Source organism: Xenopus tropicalis, chromosome 8, assembly GCF_000004195.4.
Source record: "Xenopus tropicalis strain Nigerian chromosome 8, UCB_Xtro_10.0, whole genome shotgun sequence".
NCBI classification, from domain to species: domain Eukaryota; kingdom Metazoa; phylum Chordata; class Amphibia; order Anura; family Pipidae; genus Xenopus; species Xenopus tropicalis.
The window spans coordinates 134,366,302-134,388,518 of NC_030684.2; the positions used below are offsets into that span (position 1 = coordinate 134,366,302).

The 22,217-nt window shown below is 39.3% G+C and overlaps 1 protein-coding gene across 1 annotated transcript; it reads right to left on the minus strand.

The window, feature by feature from the left end:
- Positions 1-2,501: 2,501 nt before the first annotated feature.
- LOC100496024 (major histocompatibility complex class I-related gene protein-like) lies at positions 2,502-20,131 on the minus strand. Its single transcript, XM_031891824.1, has 6 exons — positions 20,012-20,131; positions 8,699-8,962; positions 6,312-6,596; positions 5,011-5,283; positions 3,905-4,003; positions 2,502-2,515 (listed from the first exon to the last, which is right to left on the minus strand). The coding sequence occupies exons 1-6, from the start codon at positions 20,079-20,081 to the stop codon at positions 2,502-2,504; spliced, it is 1,005 nt and encodes a 334-aa protein (XP_031747684.1). The 5' UTR covers positions 20,082-20,131.
- Between the last annotated feature and the right edge of the window lie 2,086 nt (positions 20,132-22,217).

The following is a 22,217-nucleotide window of genomic DNA, read 5'->3' on the forward strand; positions in this document are numbered from 1 at the left end:
AGTACCATCTCCTGTTGGCCTACCCAATGGTACTCCCGACATGTGCTCCCCTCTAGGGGCTCTCCCCGGTACTCACGGCAAGACACTCTACCATAGAGTTCCCCCGGTACTCACGCTAGGACGTTACCCCACAGGGACCCACACCGGTACTCTCACTGGGCATGCTCAGATCCGGCCTCCTGGACTAGTGGTGCCTTGGTACACCTTCCCTAGCCACTTAGTTCCCTGCACTCCGGCTGATATAATACCGGGAGGTCTTAACCTCGCTACTACTCCTGGAGGGGCCATGTCCACCCATTCTAACCTAGGCTGCCCTACATATCACTCCTAGAGCGATCTATTACAGGACTCCTATCTAGAACTATGCCCGGGGCACTCACTCCACTACTGGAGCAGTCCCTGGACTAACCAACCCCACAGCCCCTGCTGCTTCCCTTATATGGGCCTATGCACCACCCTGTGGCCATAACCCGAACTACAGGTGTACACCCTATTAACTATTGACAACCCAGTCATCCCAGTGTCCCTGTTTCCCAGCACCACCCTGTGGCCTGTCCTAGGGGTTCCTGTCCTAAGGGCCCGTTTTTGGTAAACCCCTACACAATAATAATAATACATTCTAACAAGGCTGTTATTCACTCGTACAAGAGAAACTGCTTTAAACCCCAAAATTAGGAACCAAGGTGGGTGAAATTTGGGGGGGAGCTGCATTGATTATGCATGAAAGTAGGGATAATGGTGCCGCTTCACTCCTGTCACATTTATATGAATTTGGAGCAGTCTTTTTAAAGGGTAAATTCTTGTGAGTGATACAAATGGGTTGGGCTTTAGGAAGCACAGTAACTGAGGGGGCAGCTTGTGAAACCAAAGCAGGGGCAAATGTAGTTTGAAAAAATTATGCAGAACAAAAAGAAAACATAAAGGGGGTGATGTAATAAAAGGCACTAAGTTTGCCCAGGAGCAGTAACCCATAGCAACCAATCAGCAGGTAGAATTTACTGGTCACCTGTTTGAAAGCAAACATCTTATTGGTTGCTATGTGTTACTGCTCCTGGGCAAACTTAGTGCCTTTTATTACATGTGGGGGAAAGAGTTGTACAAACAGCCAAGATATAGTTCCAAGGCAGGTTGCAAAGTGCAAAAAAATGGGTGCAATCTGCTGTGTTTTTTACACTTTGCAGCCGGCCCTGAGCTTTAAAACCATGCACCAGGTCTCTGTGATTCATGCAGCACTGTATTTATAAGGGGGGAGGCACATAGGTGACCCCAATCTTTATATGTAATAAAGGAACAGAGAAGGGAATTAAACACAACCTGAGTTGCTGGACTCTAAACATGGAGGACAATGAGTATTATTATCTTGCTTGGTGTTATCACTGTCTGTAAGAAAAGGAAACATCAGTTATTGAAATAATAACCTCCATGTATATAAAGTCTGTATCATCGCCCAACTATATCAGAGCTGTATGTAATGGCATGGCCTTTGGGTGCCTTTATATAAATCAGGGGGTTAAAATTAGATACTGACAAGATTTCTGTAACTGATAAGGACAAGTCAGTGTCACATTAAGTACAGGGCCGCATAGCAGGGTTGGGGCACTTTGCCCTTCATTTACATTCATATTTATCTCTACTATGGCTTATATAAACTCCTATCCTTTATGGCAATGACAGAGCAACAACCACAGCGGCCCAGTCTGACTCTGGACTGGGGGAATGTAGCACATATCAGTTGTATGTGGTGTAATTACACCCTATTTATGTGGTTACACCCTATTTATGTGGTTACACCCTATTTTACTCCACAAGGAAGCTTGATACTTAATAATGGTCCTTGACATTCCGCATTCATTAATCACCAGTTCATGAAATATATGTTGTTTAGATGGGACAAATTGTTCCTTTACTTGAGTAAATACAAAAGTGCAACTGGAGGCTGGATTCTTGCATTGCTCACTAGAATATGGGGGTGATTTACTAACATAAGCGGTAAATTGCACAAGTGCAAATAGCAAATAATCAGGAATCCATTTGAAAAAATCCACTGGAAAATGAAAGAAAATATCTGATTGGTTGGTACTGGCTAATGCAAGTTAGAACCTGTGTTTGATAATTAGCCTTAGGGGCACATTTTTTTTAAAACGCAAACATTTCTCACTTTTTTATTTTTAAAAATTTGATCAAACTCATTTCCCACGAATCATTTACAAAAAAAAAAATCTGAACTGAAAAAGTCCAAGCGGGGAAAAGTCACCTGAAACGGGATTTTTTGAGTTTTCCCACAAAAATTCAAAAAGTTTGGGGCAAACTGTCAGCTGGCGAATTGTCAGATTTAGCCGTTCGGTGCTTTAAAGTCACATGACATTACAATGGATTTTTTTTTTTTAATTGTTGTTATGATTTTGGCAGAAATTGCTCAAAATCATGGTAAAAATCACAGCTGTTCCCATAATTTTGAGCAACTAATAAAAAAAGTGACACAAAATAAAAAGATTGAAATCTTACCACCCAAACCCTATCAAGAAGCGATGGGCATTGGAATTGTATGAAAATATACCTTCAGTATTTCAGCACATTGATACTTTGATTTTTCCCCTTGATTTTGCTCCAGTCCCAATGTATCAGCCCTCTTGTAAATGAATGTGATTTTTTGCAGAGACTATTTGATCGTCATTTACACATTCAAGATTTTTTTTATAAATATAAATCGGGGAACTAAAAATATTAATCGGGGAACTGAAAAGTTACTATTGGTCACAACTAGCCACAATTTTTTCGGTCATTTTCATCATCATTTTTTTTATAAATATGCCGCTAAGGATTTGGATAGGGTTCAGCCAGGTACTTAGGGCTAGCCTGATTGATTTATAAAAGTGCTGGGATTTGGCTAAATCCCAAAGCAAATCCTGTATTCTGTACATCTCCAACTTAGATACCAGCGAGAAAAATTAGCCTCTATAAAAGGGTATAGATTCACGGGAGGGGGGGTTATTCTTCCCCTTTACAGAGCGCTGGTAAGGCCCAAACTAGAATATGCTGTTCAGTTTTGGTCTCCAGTGCTCAAACGGGACATTACTGAGTTAGAGAGGGTCCAGAGAAGGGCAACTAAGGGGATGGAAAGTGTCAGTTATTATGAAAGACTGCGCATGTTGGCATTGGTTACACTAGAGATAGAGTGGTTAATGTGTGTAAATTGACCCCCCCTCCCCCCACTGAAAGATTGTAACTTATACCAAACAACTATCTGCAGGACCCAATATCCAGTTAATGGTATTTTTTGCCAAAAAACTTTTACTTTCAGTGCCAGAGCAACATGGAATAATCCCTGACCCATCACCGAGCACTGAAACCAGCCACCTATAGAGAATAATGACTTCCAGTGCTCAGTAAAGAGTTGGGACTGTATTTCCAGGTTGCTCTAGCTTAGGTAATAAAGTGATGACAAAAAAGTGCCATCCCTAGAACATTCTATACAGCAGACTGCGTTGATGTAAGATGGCCTGGATCTGGAAAGAACACATGTTCAACCCTGCCAACTCTTCTTCCTCCCACATCTTTCTTCCTACATGCACCCTGCCATCTGCACCCTCCCAGCCAGTGCCGAGTAAGCCGAGGGGAGCAAAATCCAGAAGGACACCAAAGAACTTGTAAAAAAGGGTGTTTATTTAGCCCATATACACGTGCACAAAGGGCAACATTTCAGGCCCTACCTGGGCTCTTAATTGAGTCCCAATAAAGGGGCTAGGTAAGGCCTGAAAACTTTTTGTTTTTTGGGGGATTGTCACTGTATACAAGTAGATAAGCAACTGAGAACCCCAACAGTTTGTGTACTTCCGTCCAAATGCCAGAGGGGGTACCCAACTGTGTTGCGGCAATATAAAAAAAACTGAAAATATAGAAATACCTTTTTTCTTTCTACAAATAAATACTCCCAGGACAACGAGGGCGACAACAACAGCAGCGCCCAAAGAAATGATGGTATAGAAGCTCTCCCTTGGTTCTGCTAAACGGTGAAAGAAAATACTGATTCAAATACCTTGAAATATACTGTCATCTAAATCAACTATAGGACTTATACTTATACTGTATACTTATGTACTGTTACTAGGCAAGGTGAATATTGAAAAATGAGCACAAAGCAACTTGTCCCTCTGCTAACTGATTTATGAACTGCCAGGGTCCCCCTTACATGCCCTACTGTACCTTCTGCATCATTCAAGACATGCAGGGCAGGAGAGCCAGAGGGTGCTAGGTGCAAATAAACACTCTACACCGTTTGGAGAAGGCTCCCTTGAGTCAGCCTGTGCTTCATGTGTTGCTCTGAGTAAAACTGAACAGGTTATGGTCTTTGTGTATGGAACATGCACCTGTTCCAGGGAGCCATCAATCCTCCTGTAACACCTGAGTCAAGGATTTTTTTTTTACATCAGTGTATAAAAGGATTACTGCTTGTAACATTATCCCCCCAAATAATCCTGCATGTGATCCTTTACTAAGGGGCTGATTTACTAATCCACGAATCCGAATTCCGAATGGGAAAAAATCAGATTGGAAACGAACATTTTGCGACTTTTTCCTATTTTTTGTGATTTTTTCGTTGCCGTTACGACTTGCGCGAATTGTCACGACTTTTTCGTATTGAGCGCTAGTAAACGGCGGGCAAACCTTTCCGTTTTTTTCGTGACGGCTACGAAAAAGTCGCGACAATTCGTAACGGCTACGAAAAAGTCGCGACAGCGACGAAAAAATTGCAAAATACCGATCATTACGAAAAAAACGCATTCGGACGCTTTTCGGACGTTCGTGGATCAGTAAATCAGCCCCTAAATGTTCTAATAAACCCACTATATAAGGACTAACTGATTCTTCTCAAGCACAAAACCCATGGTACTAGATCTGTATCTCCATTTATGTAACCTGTGGGGCAAAAGCCCCAGAGACTCTTATCATCAATAACCATCCCCACTAGGCTTGTTCCCCTCTTATACCCATCTACCTAAAGCCACTCACCAAAAGGTATAACCATTGTACTATTCAGACTGCTGTGATCCACATGGCAGGAGTAAGTGGCGCCCCCCTCTGGTGTTACCCCCACACTGACTCTGATCTGATAGGTGCCATCAGGGTTTGGCAGGATATGTTTGAATTCCTCTGGGGAAACCTCCTCCGTTCCATTCTTCATCACCTTTATGTGAACTTTTTTGGGGTAGAACCCATACACATGGCAGCACAGTCGTTTGCCGCTGTCTGATCTTGAGATTGAGGTTTTCACTTTGGGGGGAACTGAAAAGAAGGGGGAAGTCATTTTCTGTTACACAAGAATACAGTTATAGGGGGAAACCATTGCCATTTAAATGATGTATAAGTCAAAGTTGGGTGACAGCACAAGGGCCTTATCTTACAATACCTGAAGAAGAACCCTTGAAGGCCTCAGTTAAGGGATTCAACATTAAAGGGGTTGTTCACCTTTGTAAAACATTCTTATATAAAAAGTTAGCAAACACTGTAGTTTAAGAGATATTCTGTTTGCTGATCCCTTACTTCTGAATGGACCCTGTGCTGGGGGGGTCGGTGACCCCTATAAATGCTACAGCCACTACTTCACATCCTTACTTTAGGTCACACATACTACTGGCAGTAACATCTTCAAGATTAAAGCCTATTGGCAGTGCTTCCTGCCAATCTGTCTCATCCTTTGCTTCAGTGTGCCTACAGTAGAGTGCTTCAGTGAGGGCGGCTACAAGAGGGGTGGGGATTGGGGGCAGGGCTGGGGAAACTTGGGGTGCAGAAGGAAAGTTCTGGAGGAACTTTGGGGTTCATTTTTCTTGCCGGTGGGGAGGTTGCAGCGGGGGAGGGGGCTCTGCAGTCCAGGGCGGGGGGCGGGCTATGCTGGGGAATATCGGATGCACAGGGGACAATTTTACAAATTTGGGGGGATACTGGGGTGCAAAGGGGATAGTTTTACAGGTTCAGGCCGTGGGGGGGGTCTTACTTCCTACACCTCCTAACTTTGCCCCCTCTGGATCTTGTGGATGATGCCAGCCCTCCTGCAGTTCTTGCAGCCCCCCTGCCTCTCCAGCCTGCGTCTGACAAGTGAGTGACCCCGTGTAGTTTGTAGAAGCCGATATCTTTTATAGACGTGGAAAATGTTTGAAAGCTTGGGTTGCAATAACAGTGCAGAAAGCTCCCGAACCCTCTGGCAGTGAAGTTAGCCAACGACCTTTGAATGGAAATGAATATTCCAACATGCATAGAGCCGAAAATAACCGAAATAATGACTAAAACAGGAAAAAAAATATTCGTGACTTTACCTTTTCTGTCCAATTCGGGTAACATGTAGGAGAGGTACAACTTCAGGTGTTCAATACAGACATTTTTCAGGTAGGCCTTATGGTGCTTGACGTCATCCAGATACTTATTCCAACTTGGTATCAAGAGTTCGGCTTCTGGCATTATCGGCACAAACACCTCTCGCTCCCTATCAAACGCTATCACCTCCTTCCCATTGAATACAAATGCGTGATAGCCCAGAACTTTGCCGCTGTCTTGCAGCTCACAGATATATTTTCTCTGGTACACGTGAACATGGTGGTTACCTGCAAATAAACATAGAACTCAGACCACACACTATAGAGCAGTGATCCCCAACCAGTGACCCAACATGTTGCTCACCAACCCCTTGGGTGTTGCTCCCAGTGGCCTCAAAGCAGGTGCTTTTTTTTTTAATTTCTGGTTAGGAGACAAGTTTTAGTTGCATAAAAACCAAGTATAATGCCAAATAGAGCCTTCTATAGGCTAGAGGCTATTAAGTAGCCAATCACAGCCCTTATTTGGCACACCAGGTACCTTTTTCATGCTTGTGTTGCTCCCCAACACTTTTTCCATTTGAATGTGGAAAGTTTGGGGATCCCTGCTATAGAGGGTAGGTAGTCCTGGGCTAGCAGTCTCTTTTGTGACTACATACAGAAGAGTTTGGAGGCCATGAAACAGTTTGCAAGTATGTGATTTTGTGTTCAACGAATAACACTAAAATTGGTTGGTTGCCTTCTCCTCTCTGATATATGCAAATATAGACTTGGGAATATCAATATAAGGGGCTATTTGAAATCATTTTTTAATGGGGAAAGTATGAAAAAAGGGACAGAGGCAAAGAGACATGGGTAAGAAAGGGGTAGGGTCCTGCTTTTCTTTCAAATCCTACAGAAATAGGGACAATTTTTTCCAGAATTTTCCTTCCTTGGAAATCCCTCACGTCAGCCTTACAAATGAGCGAGCTCCTCCCCTTTGACCCCAGGCAGGAGATCTTCCCTGTGCCAAAAGTGGGCGGGATTCATGTCAGCCATACAAATGAGTGAGCTCCTCCCCTTTGACCCCAGGCAGGAGATCTTCCCTGTGCCAAAAGTGGGCGGGATTCATGTCAGCCATACAAATGAGTGAGCTCCTCCCCTTTGACCCCAGGCAGGAGATCTTCCCTGTGCCAAAAGTGGGCGGGATTCATGTCAGCCACACAAATGAGTGAGCTCCTCCCCTTTGACCCCAGGCAGAAGATCTTCCCCGTGCCAAAAGTGGGCGGGATTCATGTCAGCCATACAAATGAGTGAGCTCCTCCCTTTTGACCCCAGGCAGGAGATCTTCCCCGTGCCAAAAGTGGGCGGGATTCATGTCAGCCATACAAATGAGTGAGCTTCTCCCCTTTGACCCCAGGCAGAAGATCTTCCCCGTGCCAAAAGTGGGCGTTCTTGGTAAGATACGATCATTTGTCAAATTAGTTGATCATCTCCCTATATGCCCATCTAAAGGTGGGCAATATCAGGCTAATTTGATAGTTTGGGGTGAGGTCCCCAATCCAATGGAAAATCAAACCTGCCCCATTGAGATCTGGCCAATTTTAGGCCACGTATCAGTCGGGTAGGCTTGTATAGGGGGGGCATTAGTGCAGATTTCATGAGGAGGCGGCACGTGAGTTATCGGAGGTATCTAGTAATTGTAAGGTATCTACAGTAGTAGTATTTAGGTATCTAGTAGCTTTAAGCTTAAAGCAACTGGACACACTGGGTAACCTTAAACATGTTTGCTTGCACCTAGAGACAATGCACCCATTGCTCCCAGATTATACAGACCTGATGAGACCATAGCAAATCTGCATGGCATCCTATGCCAGTAATGATGCAATAGGTGCAACATTAACAAATTAGTGCAGGTTGAGACCAGTGTTATAGTATTGCTCACAATAAGCTACAGCAGGGGGTCCCCAACCTTTTATACCCACGAGCCACATAGTGTTGGGGAGCAACACAAGCATGAAAAAGGTTCCTGGGGTGCCAATAAGAGCTATAATTGGCTACTTAATAGCCCCTATGTGGGCTGGCAGCCTACAGGAGGCTCTGTTTGGCATTATACTTGGTTTTTATGCAACCAAAACTTGCCTCCTTACCAGAAATTCAAAAATAACTCCCTGGTTTGGGGGCACTGAGAGCAACATCCGAGGGGTTGGGGAGCAACATGTTACCCCTGAGCCGCTGGTTGGGGATCACTGAGCTACAGTATGTTCACGACATTTATCTGCTAATTATACTGGAAATCTATGAAGAAATGTCACATTATGGGTGAAAAATGAGCAAACTACAAACTGTGCCATTTTTTTCTACTTAGCAATATGAGGCCCAATGGCTTTCAAGAAAACTGATCTCTGTCGTACCCTCCCCAGCTGTCCTGTTTAGGAACTGCATCAGGAATGCCATCTTCTTGTCTTGGTAAATCTTCCAGTGTCGGGCAAAGTGGGTCTGCATGTCGAGGTGCTCAGTCAGCATACTAAGGGAGGGAATGAGGGGCTCGGCGCGGCCAGTCTCACTGGTGTACCTGCCATGCTGCACGCCATCCACGTGGGCGGTAATTGAGAAAGTCGATATTCCAGGGATAGGAGCCGATGTCATTGTCATGTAATACTCTAGGACGTGCTTGCCTGGGGGCAAAAAGAAGCACATAAGAAATAAGGAGTCCCTTCAACTGACAGTTACGTTGCAATAAATTATTCATAATATACCAATGGTTTTTCATTAGTTATTGCCCCCCCTATCAGGACCCTATGGCCCCATTCTATATAACACCACTCCTGCCCTTGTAGACCCACTGCCCTTTATGTTGGAATACCAGCTGACTTATATATATATATATATATCGAATTACCTCTAGTTACAACTCCTTACCCATCCTTGATGAGGGAGGCCAGGCCTGAAAGGGTAAAATGACGCAGGCTTTCAGCTCCACCATTCAGTAAACCCTTATAACACACTCCCTAGTCAATCATTAAGGGGTTGTTCAACTTTAAGTTCATGTTTAGTATGTTATAGAATATCCAGTTCTTAGCAACTTTTCAATTGGTCTTGATTTTTTTATTTTGTATCGTTTTTTAATTGAAAGCTGACTCTTCCCAGCTTTCAGGTGGGGTTTACTGACCCAAAAAAACATACTTATCTTTCTAGGCGGGCCAAGTCGACCGGACGCCCTAGGCAACCCGGTCGGCCAACTCCGCCCACCTCCCCGCCCCCCCGAACCGCGCATGCGCGCCAAAGCACAGGAGGTGGTGCAGGGGGGGCGGGGCGATTAGATCGGTCATTGCCTCCGCCGTTAATGACAAGCGGTGGAGGCAATGACAAAGTAGCACTAGGGGTAGGCAGGAGAGGCTCCTGGCTGGTGCCCCCCAATCGTTGCATCCTAGGCAGCTGCCTCTTCTGCCTACCCCTAGTTCTGGCCCCTAGTCAGGCCATCTCTTATTCATAGTCTCTCACTCAAACCACTGCCTGGTTGCTAGGGTAATTTAGACCCTAGCAAACAAGATAGGTGCTGAAATTCCAAACTGGAGAGTTGAACCAGCAGCTAAATAATTCAAAAACCACAAATAATGGAAAAATCGCAACCAATTGCAAATTGTCTCAGAATAGCATTCTCGACATCATGCTACAAGTTAATTTTAGAATGAAGAACCCCATGGGGATTACAGATGCTATAGCCCTTTGGGGGCTTTATTTTTATCAGTGGGAGTTAATTGTTATTAAGAGTCAGCAGTTAATTCAGATGAAGCTCTAAGGGTGCAATATATAATGCTCAAGGAAAGGGGCAGAGATGAGAGATAAGCACCTGGGGCACAGTGAGTGAGGGTGGGGCTGGAGATCAATGGGTTTAGGGGGGCCTTAGAGAGTGGGGGGCAGACAAAAGGAAGGAGATATTTCCTTTAATCTCTCTGCTCAGATCTGGGGCAGATACAGTAAATGACAGCACAGATGCACGGCAGTTACTGACTGACAGCTGCTGTTTTCTCAATAGCTTTTGTCAATTTTTTTTGAGTGGCTGATTTATAATTTCACAGAGTATTAAGAGCGCGGTATATTTATAAAGGGGGGTGGATAATGGAAAAGGAAAACTGTTGAGGACTAAGAAGGACTCAGGCTACTGGGAGTTGCAGGATACAGGCCAATAGGAACCAGAAGGACTGGGCAAGTCATGGCAGGGAGCAGAGCGGCATAAACAGGAACAGGAAGTGTCTGGGAACCAGAAAGTCAAATAAAGAAGTAGAGTAGAAATGCTGTTCCTTATGTTTTGGGGTACTGTACCAAGGCCGTCATCAAGCACAGGGGGAAGAGTCGTCCCAGGTGTTTTTAACTTTTACTAAAGGGGTTACGGCCGTGCTAGAGTTTTCATAGCTTTGGCCCCCTTTAATCAACTCCACGCCCTGTCATAAGGAAGCAGCGTGGAGTGGGCCATAGTATGAGGACACTGGGGGAGGACCGCCAATGTTTTAGGGGATCCCTGCCCCGGCACCAATGCAAATCATAACCCCAGGCTACCAATGTTTTTGGGGGACCCTGACTACCAATGTCTGTGTGTTCTTTGTATTGATGGGAGGGGTCACTGGGGGAGGGGCCATTGGGGGCGTGGGAGGAGTGGGGGCCCAGAAAATTTTGTTGTGAGGGGCCCCGTGATTTCTGATGTTGGCCATGACTGTACCAGCCCAAGGCACCCACAGCCCTTTAGCAGGGAAGAATGTGCCCCCAAAGATGCCCCAGTAGCCCCCCATCTTCTTTTCTGCTGATTCCCTGCCCATACTCTGTGCTACTGGCACTTACCTGAGCTTAGGGGCCCATTCACTATATACTGTATATATACACTATAAATGTCACAGTATAACCTGAGCTTAGGGACCCACTCACTATATACTGTATATATAGAATATAAATGTCACAGTATAACCTGAGCTTAGGGGCCCTCTCACTATATACTGTATATATACACTATAAATGTCACACTGTACTGTATATATACAATATAAATGTCACACTATACTGTATATATACACTATAAATATCACACTATACTGTATATATAGAATATAAATGTCACACTATACTGTATATATACAATATAAATGTCACACTATACTGTATATATACACTATAAATATCACACTATACTGTATATATAGAATATAAATGTCACACTATACTGTATATATACAATATAAATGTCACACTATACTGTATATATACAATATAAATGTCACACTATACTGTATATATACACTATAAATATCACACTATACTGTATATATACACTATAAATGTCTCACTATACTGTATATATACAATATAAATATCACACTATACTGTATATATACAATATAAATATCACACTATACTGTATATATAGAATATAAATGTCACACTATACTGTATATATACAATATAAATATCACACTATACTGTATATATACAATATAAATATCACACTATACTGTATATATACAATATAAATGTCACACTATACTGTATATATAGAATATAAATATCACACTATACTGTATATATAGAATATAAATGTCACACTATACTGTATATATAGAATATAAATATCACACTATACTGTATATATAGAATATAAATATCACACTATACTGTATATACAATATAAATATCACACTATACTGTATATATACAATATAAATGTCACACTATACTGTATATATACAATATAAATGTCACACTATACTGTATATATACACTATAAATATCACACTATACTGTATATATACAATATAAATGTCACACTATACTGTATATATACAATATAAATGTCACACTATACTGTATATACAATATAAATATCACACTATACTGTATATATACAATATAAATGTCACACTATACTGTATATATACAATATAAATGTCACACTATACTGTATATATACAATATAAATATCACACTATACTGTATATATACAATATAAATGTCACACTATACTGTATATATACACTATAAATATCACACTATACTGTATATATACAATATAAATATCACACTATACTGTATATATACAATATAAATGTCACACTATACTGTATATATACAATATAAATGTCACACTATACTGTATATATACACTATAAATATCACACTATACTGTATATATACACTATAAATGTCACACTATACTGTATATATACACTATAAATATCACACTATACTGTATATATACAATATAAATGTCACACTATACTGTATATATACAATATAAATATCACACTATACTGTATATATAGAATATAAATATCACACTATACTGTATATATAGAATATAAATGTCACACTATACTGTATATATACAATATAAATATCACACTATACTGTATATATACAATATAAATATCACACTATACTGTATATACAATATAAATATCACACTATACTGTATATATACAATATAAATGTCACACTATACTGTATATATACAATATAAATGTCACACTATACTGTATATATACACTATAAATATCACACTATACTGTATATATACAATATAAATGTCACACTATACTGTATATATACAATATAAATGTCACACTATACTGTATATATACAATATAAATATCACACTATACTGTATATATACAATATAAATGTCACACTATACTGTATATATACACTATAAATATCACACTATACTGTATATATACAATATAAATATCACACTATACTGTATATATACAATATAAATGTCACACTATACTGTATATATAGAATATAAATGTCACACTATACTGTATATATACACTATAAATATCACACTATACTGTATATATACACTATAAATGTCACACTATACTGTATATATACACTATAAATATCACACTATACTGTATATATAGAATATAAATATCACACTATACTGTATATATACAATATAAATATCACACTATACTGTATATATACAATATAAATGTCACACTATACTGTATATATAGAATATAAATTTCACACTATACTGTATATATACACTATAAATATCACACTATACTGTATATATACACTATAACTGTCACACTATACTGTATATATACAATATAAATGTCACACTATACTGTATATATACACTATAAATATCACACTATACTGTATATATAGAATATAAATATCACACTATACTGTATATATACACTATAAATATCACACTATACTGTATATATACAATATAAATGTCACACTATACTGTATATATAGAATATAAATATCACACTATACTGTATATATAGAATATAAATATCACACTATACTGTATATATACACTATAAATATCACACTATACTGTATATATACAATATAAATGTCACACTATACTGTATATATACAATATAAATATCACACTATACTGTATATATAGAATATAAATATCACACTATACTGTATATATACACTATAAATATCACACTATACTGTATATATACAATATAAATGTCACACTATACTGTATATATAGAATATAAATATCACACTATACTGTATATATAGAATATAAATATCACACTATACTGTATATATACACTATAAATATCACACTATACTGTATATATACAATATAAATGTCACACTATACTGTATATATACACTATAAATATCACACTATACTGTATATATACAATATAAATGTCACACTATACTGTATATATAGAATATAAATATCACACTATACTGTATATATAGAATATAAATATCACACTATACTGTATATATACACTATAAATATCACACTATACTGTATATATAGAATATAAATATCACACTATACTGTATATATAGAATATAAATATCACACTATACTGTATATATAGAATATAAATATCACACTATACTGTATATATAGAATATAAATATCACACTATACTGTATATATAGAATATAAATATCACACTATACTGTATATATACACTATAACTGTCACACTATACTGTATATATACACTATAAATATCACACTATACTGTATATATACAATATAACTGTCACACTATACTGTATATATAGAATATAAATATCACACTATACTGTATATATAGAATATAAATATCACACTATACTGTATATATACACTATAACTGTCACACTATACTGTATATATACACTATAAATATCACACTATACTGTATATATACAATATAACTGTCACACTATACTGTATATATAGAATATAAATATCACACTATACTGTATATATAGAATATAAATATCACACTATACTGTATATATACAATATAAATGTCACACTATACTGTATATATACACTATAAATATCACACTATACTGTATATATACAATATAAATATCACACTATACTGTATATATAGAATATAAATATCACACTATACTGTATATATACAAAATAAATGTCACACTATACTGTATATATAGAATATAAATGACCCTGACTACCAATGTCTGTGTGTTCTTTGTATTGATGGGAGGGGTCACTGGGGGAGGGGCCATTGGGGGCGTGGGAGGAGTGGGGGCCCAGAAAATTTTGTTGTGAGGGGCCCCGTGATTTCTGATGTTGGCCATGACTGTACCAGCCCAAGGCACCCACAGCCCTTTAGCAGGGAAGAATGTGCCCCCAAAGATGCCCCAGTAGCCCCCCATCTTCTTTTCTGCTGATTCCCTGCCCATACTCTGTGCTACTGGCACTTACCTGAGCTTAGGGGCCCATTCACTATATACTGTATATATACACTATAAATGTCACAGTATAACCTGAGCTTAGGGACCCACTCACTATATACTGTATATATAGAATATAAATGTCACAGTATAACCTGAGCTTAGGGGCCCTCTCACTATATACTGTATATATACACTATAAATATCACACTATACTGTATATATACAATATAAATGTCACACTATACTGTATATATACAATATAAATATCACACTATACTGTATATATAGAATATAAATATCACACTATACTGTATATATACACTATAAATATCACACTATACTGTATATATACAATATAAATGTCACACTATACTGTATATATAGAATATAAATATCACACTATACTGTATATATAGAATATAAATATCACACTATACTGTATATATACACTATAAATATCACACTATACTGTATATATACAATATAAATGTCACACTATACTGTATATATACACTATAAATATCACACTATACTGTATATATACAATATAAATGTCACACTATACTGTATATATAGAATATAAATATCACACTATACTGTATATATAGAATATAAATATCACACTATACTGTATATATACACTATAAATATCACACTATACTGTATATATAGAATATAAATATCACACTATACTGTATATATAGAATATAAATATCACACTATACTGTATATATAGAATATAAATATCACACTATACTGTATATATAGAATATAAATATCACACTATACTGTATATATAGAATATAAATATCACACTATACTGTATATATACACTATAACTGTCACACTATACTGTATATATACACTATAAATATCACACTATACTGTATATATACAATATAACTGTCACACTATACTGTATATATAGAATATAAATATCACACTATACTGTATATATAGAATATAAATATCACACTATACTGTATATATACACTATAACTGTCACACTATACTGTATATATACACTATAAATATCACACTATACTGTATATATACAATATAACTGTCACACTATACTGTATATATAGAATATAAATATCACACTATACTGTATATATAGAATATAAATATCACACTATACTGTATATATACAATATAAATGTCACACTATACTGTATATATACACTATAAATATCACACTATACTGTATATATAGAATATAAATATCACACTATACTGTATATATAGAATATAAATATCACACTATACTGTATATATACAAAATAAATGTCACACTATACTGTATATATAGAATATAAATGTCACACTATACTGTATATACACACTATAAATATCACACTATACTGTATATATACACTATAAATGTCACACTATACTGTATATATACACTATAAATATCACACTATACTGTATATATACAATATAAATGTCACACTATACTGTATATATACAATATAAATATCACACTATACTGTATATATACACTATAAATATCACACTATACTGTATATATACACTATAAATGTCACACTATACTGTATATATACACTATAAATGTCACAGTATAACCTGAGCTTAGGGCCCACTCACTATATACTGTATATATACACTATAAATATCACAGTATAACCTGAGCTTAGGGCCCACTCACTATATACTGTATATATACACTATAAATGTCACACTATACTGTATATATACACTATAAATGTCACACTATACTGTATATATACACTATAAATGTCACAGTATAACCTGAGCTTAGGGCCCCACTCACTATATACTGTATATATACACTATAAATGTCACAGTATAACCTGAGCTTAGGGTCCCACTCACTATATACTGTATATATACACTATAAATGTCACAGTATAACCTGAGCTTAGGGTCCCACTCACTATATACTGTATATATACACTATAAATGTCACAGTATAACCTGAGCTTAGGGCCCACTCACTATATACTGTATATATACAGAATAATAATGTCACAAAGTAAGGATGATTAGTAATTAATACAGATAATTATTAAATGGCAGCTCAGAGTAATTAGGATCAGAATGTAATAATCAGCATCAGCTTATAATACAAGCCAACCTCATTTTCCGCTTGATAATTAGTGACAACTCCTAAGTTCAGCTTCTTAACAGCTGCCCAGAGCCAACTGAGCATGTGCAGTGCCACTGACACTTTCCAAGATGGGCAGCTCCTGTAACAAGTTTGAAGGCCTCAATCATTACTGCTATTGGGATGCCGGACCTTTAGGCTGGTGCAGTAAGTACAGTATATAAAATATGGCATTTCTAGCTATATTCAGGGATCCAGTCACCCAACTTCAAAAAAGAATGTTGCACTGTGAGACCTGCTGTCTTTCAAAATCCATTGTCCTTTATAAAGGGGGGTCTTTGTACCCTTTAATGCTATGGGTCACTGTGCCATGTAATGGTGGGATTATTGTATGTAATTCTGTGGGTCACTGTGCCGTGTAATGGTGGGATTACTGTGTATTTATTGCTGGGTGGGCAATGTACTGTGTAATTCTGTGGGTCACTGTGCCGTGTAATGGTGGGATTACTGTGTATTTATTGCTGGGTGGGCAATGTACTATGTAATTCTGTGGGTCACTGTGCCGTGTAATGGTGGGATTACTGTGTATTTATTGCTGGGTGGGTAATGTACTGTGTAATTCTGTGGGTCACTGTGCCGTGTAATGGTGGGATTACTGTGTATTTATTGCTGGGTGGGCAATGTACTGTGTAATTCTGTGGGTCACTGTGCCGTGTAATGGTGGGATTACTGTGTATTTATTGCTGGGTGGGCAATGTACTGTGTAATTCTGTGGGTCACTGTGCCGTGTAATGGTGGGATTACTGTGTATTTATTGCTGGGTGGGCAATGTACTGTGTAATTCTGTGGGTCACTGTGCCGTGTAATGGTGGGATTACTGTGTATTTATTGCTGGGTGGGCAATGTACTGTGTAATTCTGTGGGTCACTGTGCCGTGTAATGGTGGGATTACTGTGTATTTATTGCTGGGTGGGCAATGTACTGTGTAATTCTGTGGGTCACTGTGCCGTGTAATGGTGGGATTACTGTGTATTTATTGCTGGGTGGGCAATGTACTGTGTAATTCTGTGGGTCACTGTGCCATTTAATCCTAAAGAGATTCTGTTGCTTTTTCCATTGGATACCATGCTTTAATTTTATGGTGCAAACCAGGCTGTTCATAAACAATTTTATGTTCATAAACTAATAGAGATGGTCTTTAAAAGTAAATATGGCCCCTAGTAATCTTTAGCACTGTGGTTTGACAGCCAATATGAGCCACACTCAGATGTAAAAAGGGTTGGTGAGCCACACAAGCATGAAAAAAGTCCTTTGGGGATGCAGAATATGGGCTGTAATTGGCTGTCTTCAAGCCAGAGATTAAAAATAGGCACCTACTTTGAGGCCAACATCAAAGGGGTTGGTGAGCGACATGTTCCTTGCGAGCAACTGGTTGGGGATCACTGGTCTGTCTATATGTTCTCTCCACAGTGTCGGACTGAGATACCAGAAAACCTTGGGACCATAGGCCCACTCTCTAAACTATTATTCCCCTCCTCGCTCTACCTCTCCTCCTCAACTTCTTCATTATCCAAGTCTCTTTTCTCTATCCTTCCATCTCTTTTCCCCAGAAATAGGGAATGACCATGCAATTGGCCAAATATTCAGAAGCATCAGGTCCCACTGACACCTGGGCCCACCGGGAGTTTTCCTGTAACCCTGATGGGCCAGTCCAACACTGTCTCTCCACATCCCTGTCGCTTTAAGATTAAGGGAGTCCTATTCTTGCTTGTATCTGGCTTTAAAGGGCGTATATAGCACATACCTATTATATATACCCGGTACCAGGGTTGAAGCATATTCAGCCCCACATGAGATACATTTCATAAACATTGCTCTTTCATTAATCAGTTATAACCTTCCTTATTATAAACCGTCTGCTTTCTAGTGTAATAAGTGCCAACTAGAGGAGAGGCCGAATGCTGTAAAAAAGCTATAAAGTAATAAATTATCAAACAGGCGCCTTTGATTGGAAAAACTGTATGTATTTATTCTGCCAGTAATGTAACCGCTCTCCCAGCCCTTCCCACCGCCAATGTGCCTCTAGATATCATGGGCTAAAGGGCATTTTTATTAGGCAGCGGTTATGAGACTTTTGCAGCAGAAATACAAGCTAATTACATGTTGCTTATTCAGTGTAGTTATATTTTAAAGCACAAAAAAGACAAATTCCTTGAGGAATATTTAGTGGACGATGTTCTTGCAAAGGCCAGATGTGCCATACCCCTGTTTGTTAGATTCCACACATTAGAGCAAAACAGGAGAGTATGTTGTATACAGGAGCACAGGGTGGCACATTAAAAACTCCACCCACAGTAGGGCAGCCATAGGTATTAGATAGGAAGATAGCAAGTAGAGTAGAAGATGGTGTCAGTAGAGCAAGATGGTGACAATAACACTATACTGGTCTCAGTTACCCATGGCTGGATCCAAGGGCAGGAACCCCAAGCATTAATCATTTGAGATTAGCAAGTTCTGTGAGGGGCAAACAGCAGGGCACACAGGCTGAGGGGTTCCCTGTGCAAGTACGGTGCTCTAAACGCATTGCCTCCCATGGCACCCCGGCATGCAGCTTCTGAATGATGAGCAAGCTAGGGTAATGCCCGGGGGTGCCCAGGCCTGTCTGTATGCAGAGAGAAGTGCAGCTTATTATGCACCATTCTGGGAGCACCTATGGGTGCCAGGTGCAAATTTAATTAGGACAAGGTGCAAAATTACACGTATTTATAAATGAATCCGTATATCAACATTACCCCATCTAGGCTTTAGTTGTTTCGGTGTTGTAATGTAACCAATTAAGTCAGTTCCTACTGTATTTGCTGCTAATACACCTGCTAACCCACATACAATAAGTCACAGCTGGTACCATAACACAGAAGGAGGCACAACTAACTTACCACAATAAACGGGTGAGATGCCGAGGCTGAGGATGAGACACACGAGCCAAACCATTCTCTTGGGATCCATTACACACGGCAGTTACACAGCCCCATTCAGCCCATTGTCTCCTCTTTATCATATGGACTAACCTTAGAGATAACCAGTTTCACTCATAAAAGTCTCTTACTTTGACCTGATTGGGCGGGGGCAGGTATTGTGTCCAATAAGAAAATAGATCAGTCACTGTTGCTATGCTGAATGGAGAAAGTTTATTTATAGACAGTGGTTTCTGCTGCTGATTCTGCTGTGCCTTATTGTACAGCGCTATGGAATATGCTGGCGCTTTATAAATAAATGTTAATAATAATTATAGAGAGCTGAGAGTCCAACAGAGTGCGGCACCCGGGGAACAGGACAGGGGTACATGGGTGCAAATCACCCAAAACTGCATTCTATTGTTTATGACTCTGAGAATTGCCTGAAAGCTGTTTCTGCTGCCACTGTCCAAAAAGGAGCAATACATACCTGTTATTTTCATATAAATCAGTGGAGGTGAATATGAAATAATATAAAAATCACACAGTTTATAATCAATGTGCCATTTATTAAGGCTACAGGTACAATACACTCTCGCCATCACCTGTAAATGCCCTTATAGTCACATGGTAACAATGTCATAAACAAACAAGTGTAGCACCTACAATAATACAGGTATAGGACCCGTTATACAGAATGCTCGGGACCAAGGGTATTCTGGATAAGGGGTCTTTCCGTAAAAAAAAAAAGAAAAAGGAAATCCGTTTTAAAATTCTGAATTATTTGATTAAAATGGAGTCTATGGGAGACGGGCATTCCGTAATTCGGAGCTTTCTGGATAACGGGTTTCCAGATAAGGGATCCCATACCTGTATATAGTGTCATTATACCCTTTTATCAGATATTAATGCCACATTTGTATGTAACAGCTTTTTCAAAATGGCCTGCTTACTGGCAACTTCTACCTACCTTAGTCTTACCCACAACTTGCTTCTGCCTGTTGTAACTCCCTGCAACTCCTGGTAGAGCATGGGTTACATTCAGCTCTTTCCTGGTAGGTGGGCCTTTGCTGTACTGGTTGCCCACATTGAACTTGAGATCCCAAATAACTTGGGCGATAATAGTTCTTAGAACTAAATGATGACTCTTTAATGGTTCACGGTCTCTTTGCTGGTGATAGTTAAATGGTAGAAACATCAATCACTTCATCAATACTTAAATATACTCTTCCCATAGATGGCACTCTCACAATCTCTGCTGTAGTGTTCAAAGCACCTCAGAGATGGTACAGATTGGTAAAACAATCCCAAACACTAGGCAAAGCTCACAGTGGGTATAACTCCAGGAACCTCCTCTTCCTTAGCCTGACTACTCGAATCCCTATCCTGGCAGCATTAACACTGGAGGGCACTAACCCTTCCTGGACTCCTTGTTGGAGCCTTTGGCTGCTCTACTAACTACCCTGATCCTGCCTCACACTCCTAGAATATTTCACTGCACCTACTGGAACCTACCTCTGCCCCAGGCTCTTCAGCACACCTAATCCTCAACTTAGGGGGAACCAAAATAGACAAAATATGAGGACCTTGATACCACTGGTCAGTTACTGAACTGCCAGGGAAATACTATTAAACAGGAACATCAAAACTGTAACTCAGGATTCGCTCCAAGCTGTCAAGAACCCTCCGAGGGGACTACATGAACAGGGTTGGACCCCCACCTTGCCCCCCCAGGGCCCCACTGCCTGCCCAACCCACCCACCCCGAGCACGCATACTTAATTCTTACCTTAGGTGTGTTAAGGGGGGGTTGAGGCGTGGAGAGGGGGATCTGTGGGCTGGGGGACTGCGGTAGGGATCAGTTATGGGCCAGTGGGGCCCACTGGATTTTTTCCTGGTGCCCCGGCAGCCAGTCCAGCCCTGTACATTAAATAAAGGTTGACAAAACCTTAATCCCCCTACATGTACAACACCATTGATGATTACAGATAAGCAATTAAGGTGGCCATACATGGGCCGATTGTAGCTGCCAATATCGGTCCCTTAGGGCTCTGGCACACGGGGGAGATTAGTCGCCCGCGATTAACTCCCTGTTCGCGGGCGATTAATCTCCCCGAGTTGCCTACCCCTGCCATCCCACCGGCGAACATGTAAGTCGCCGGCGGGATGGCAGACGCGGCGGCGCGATT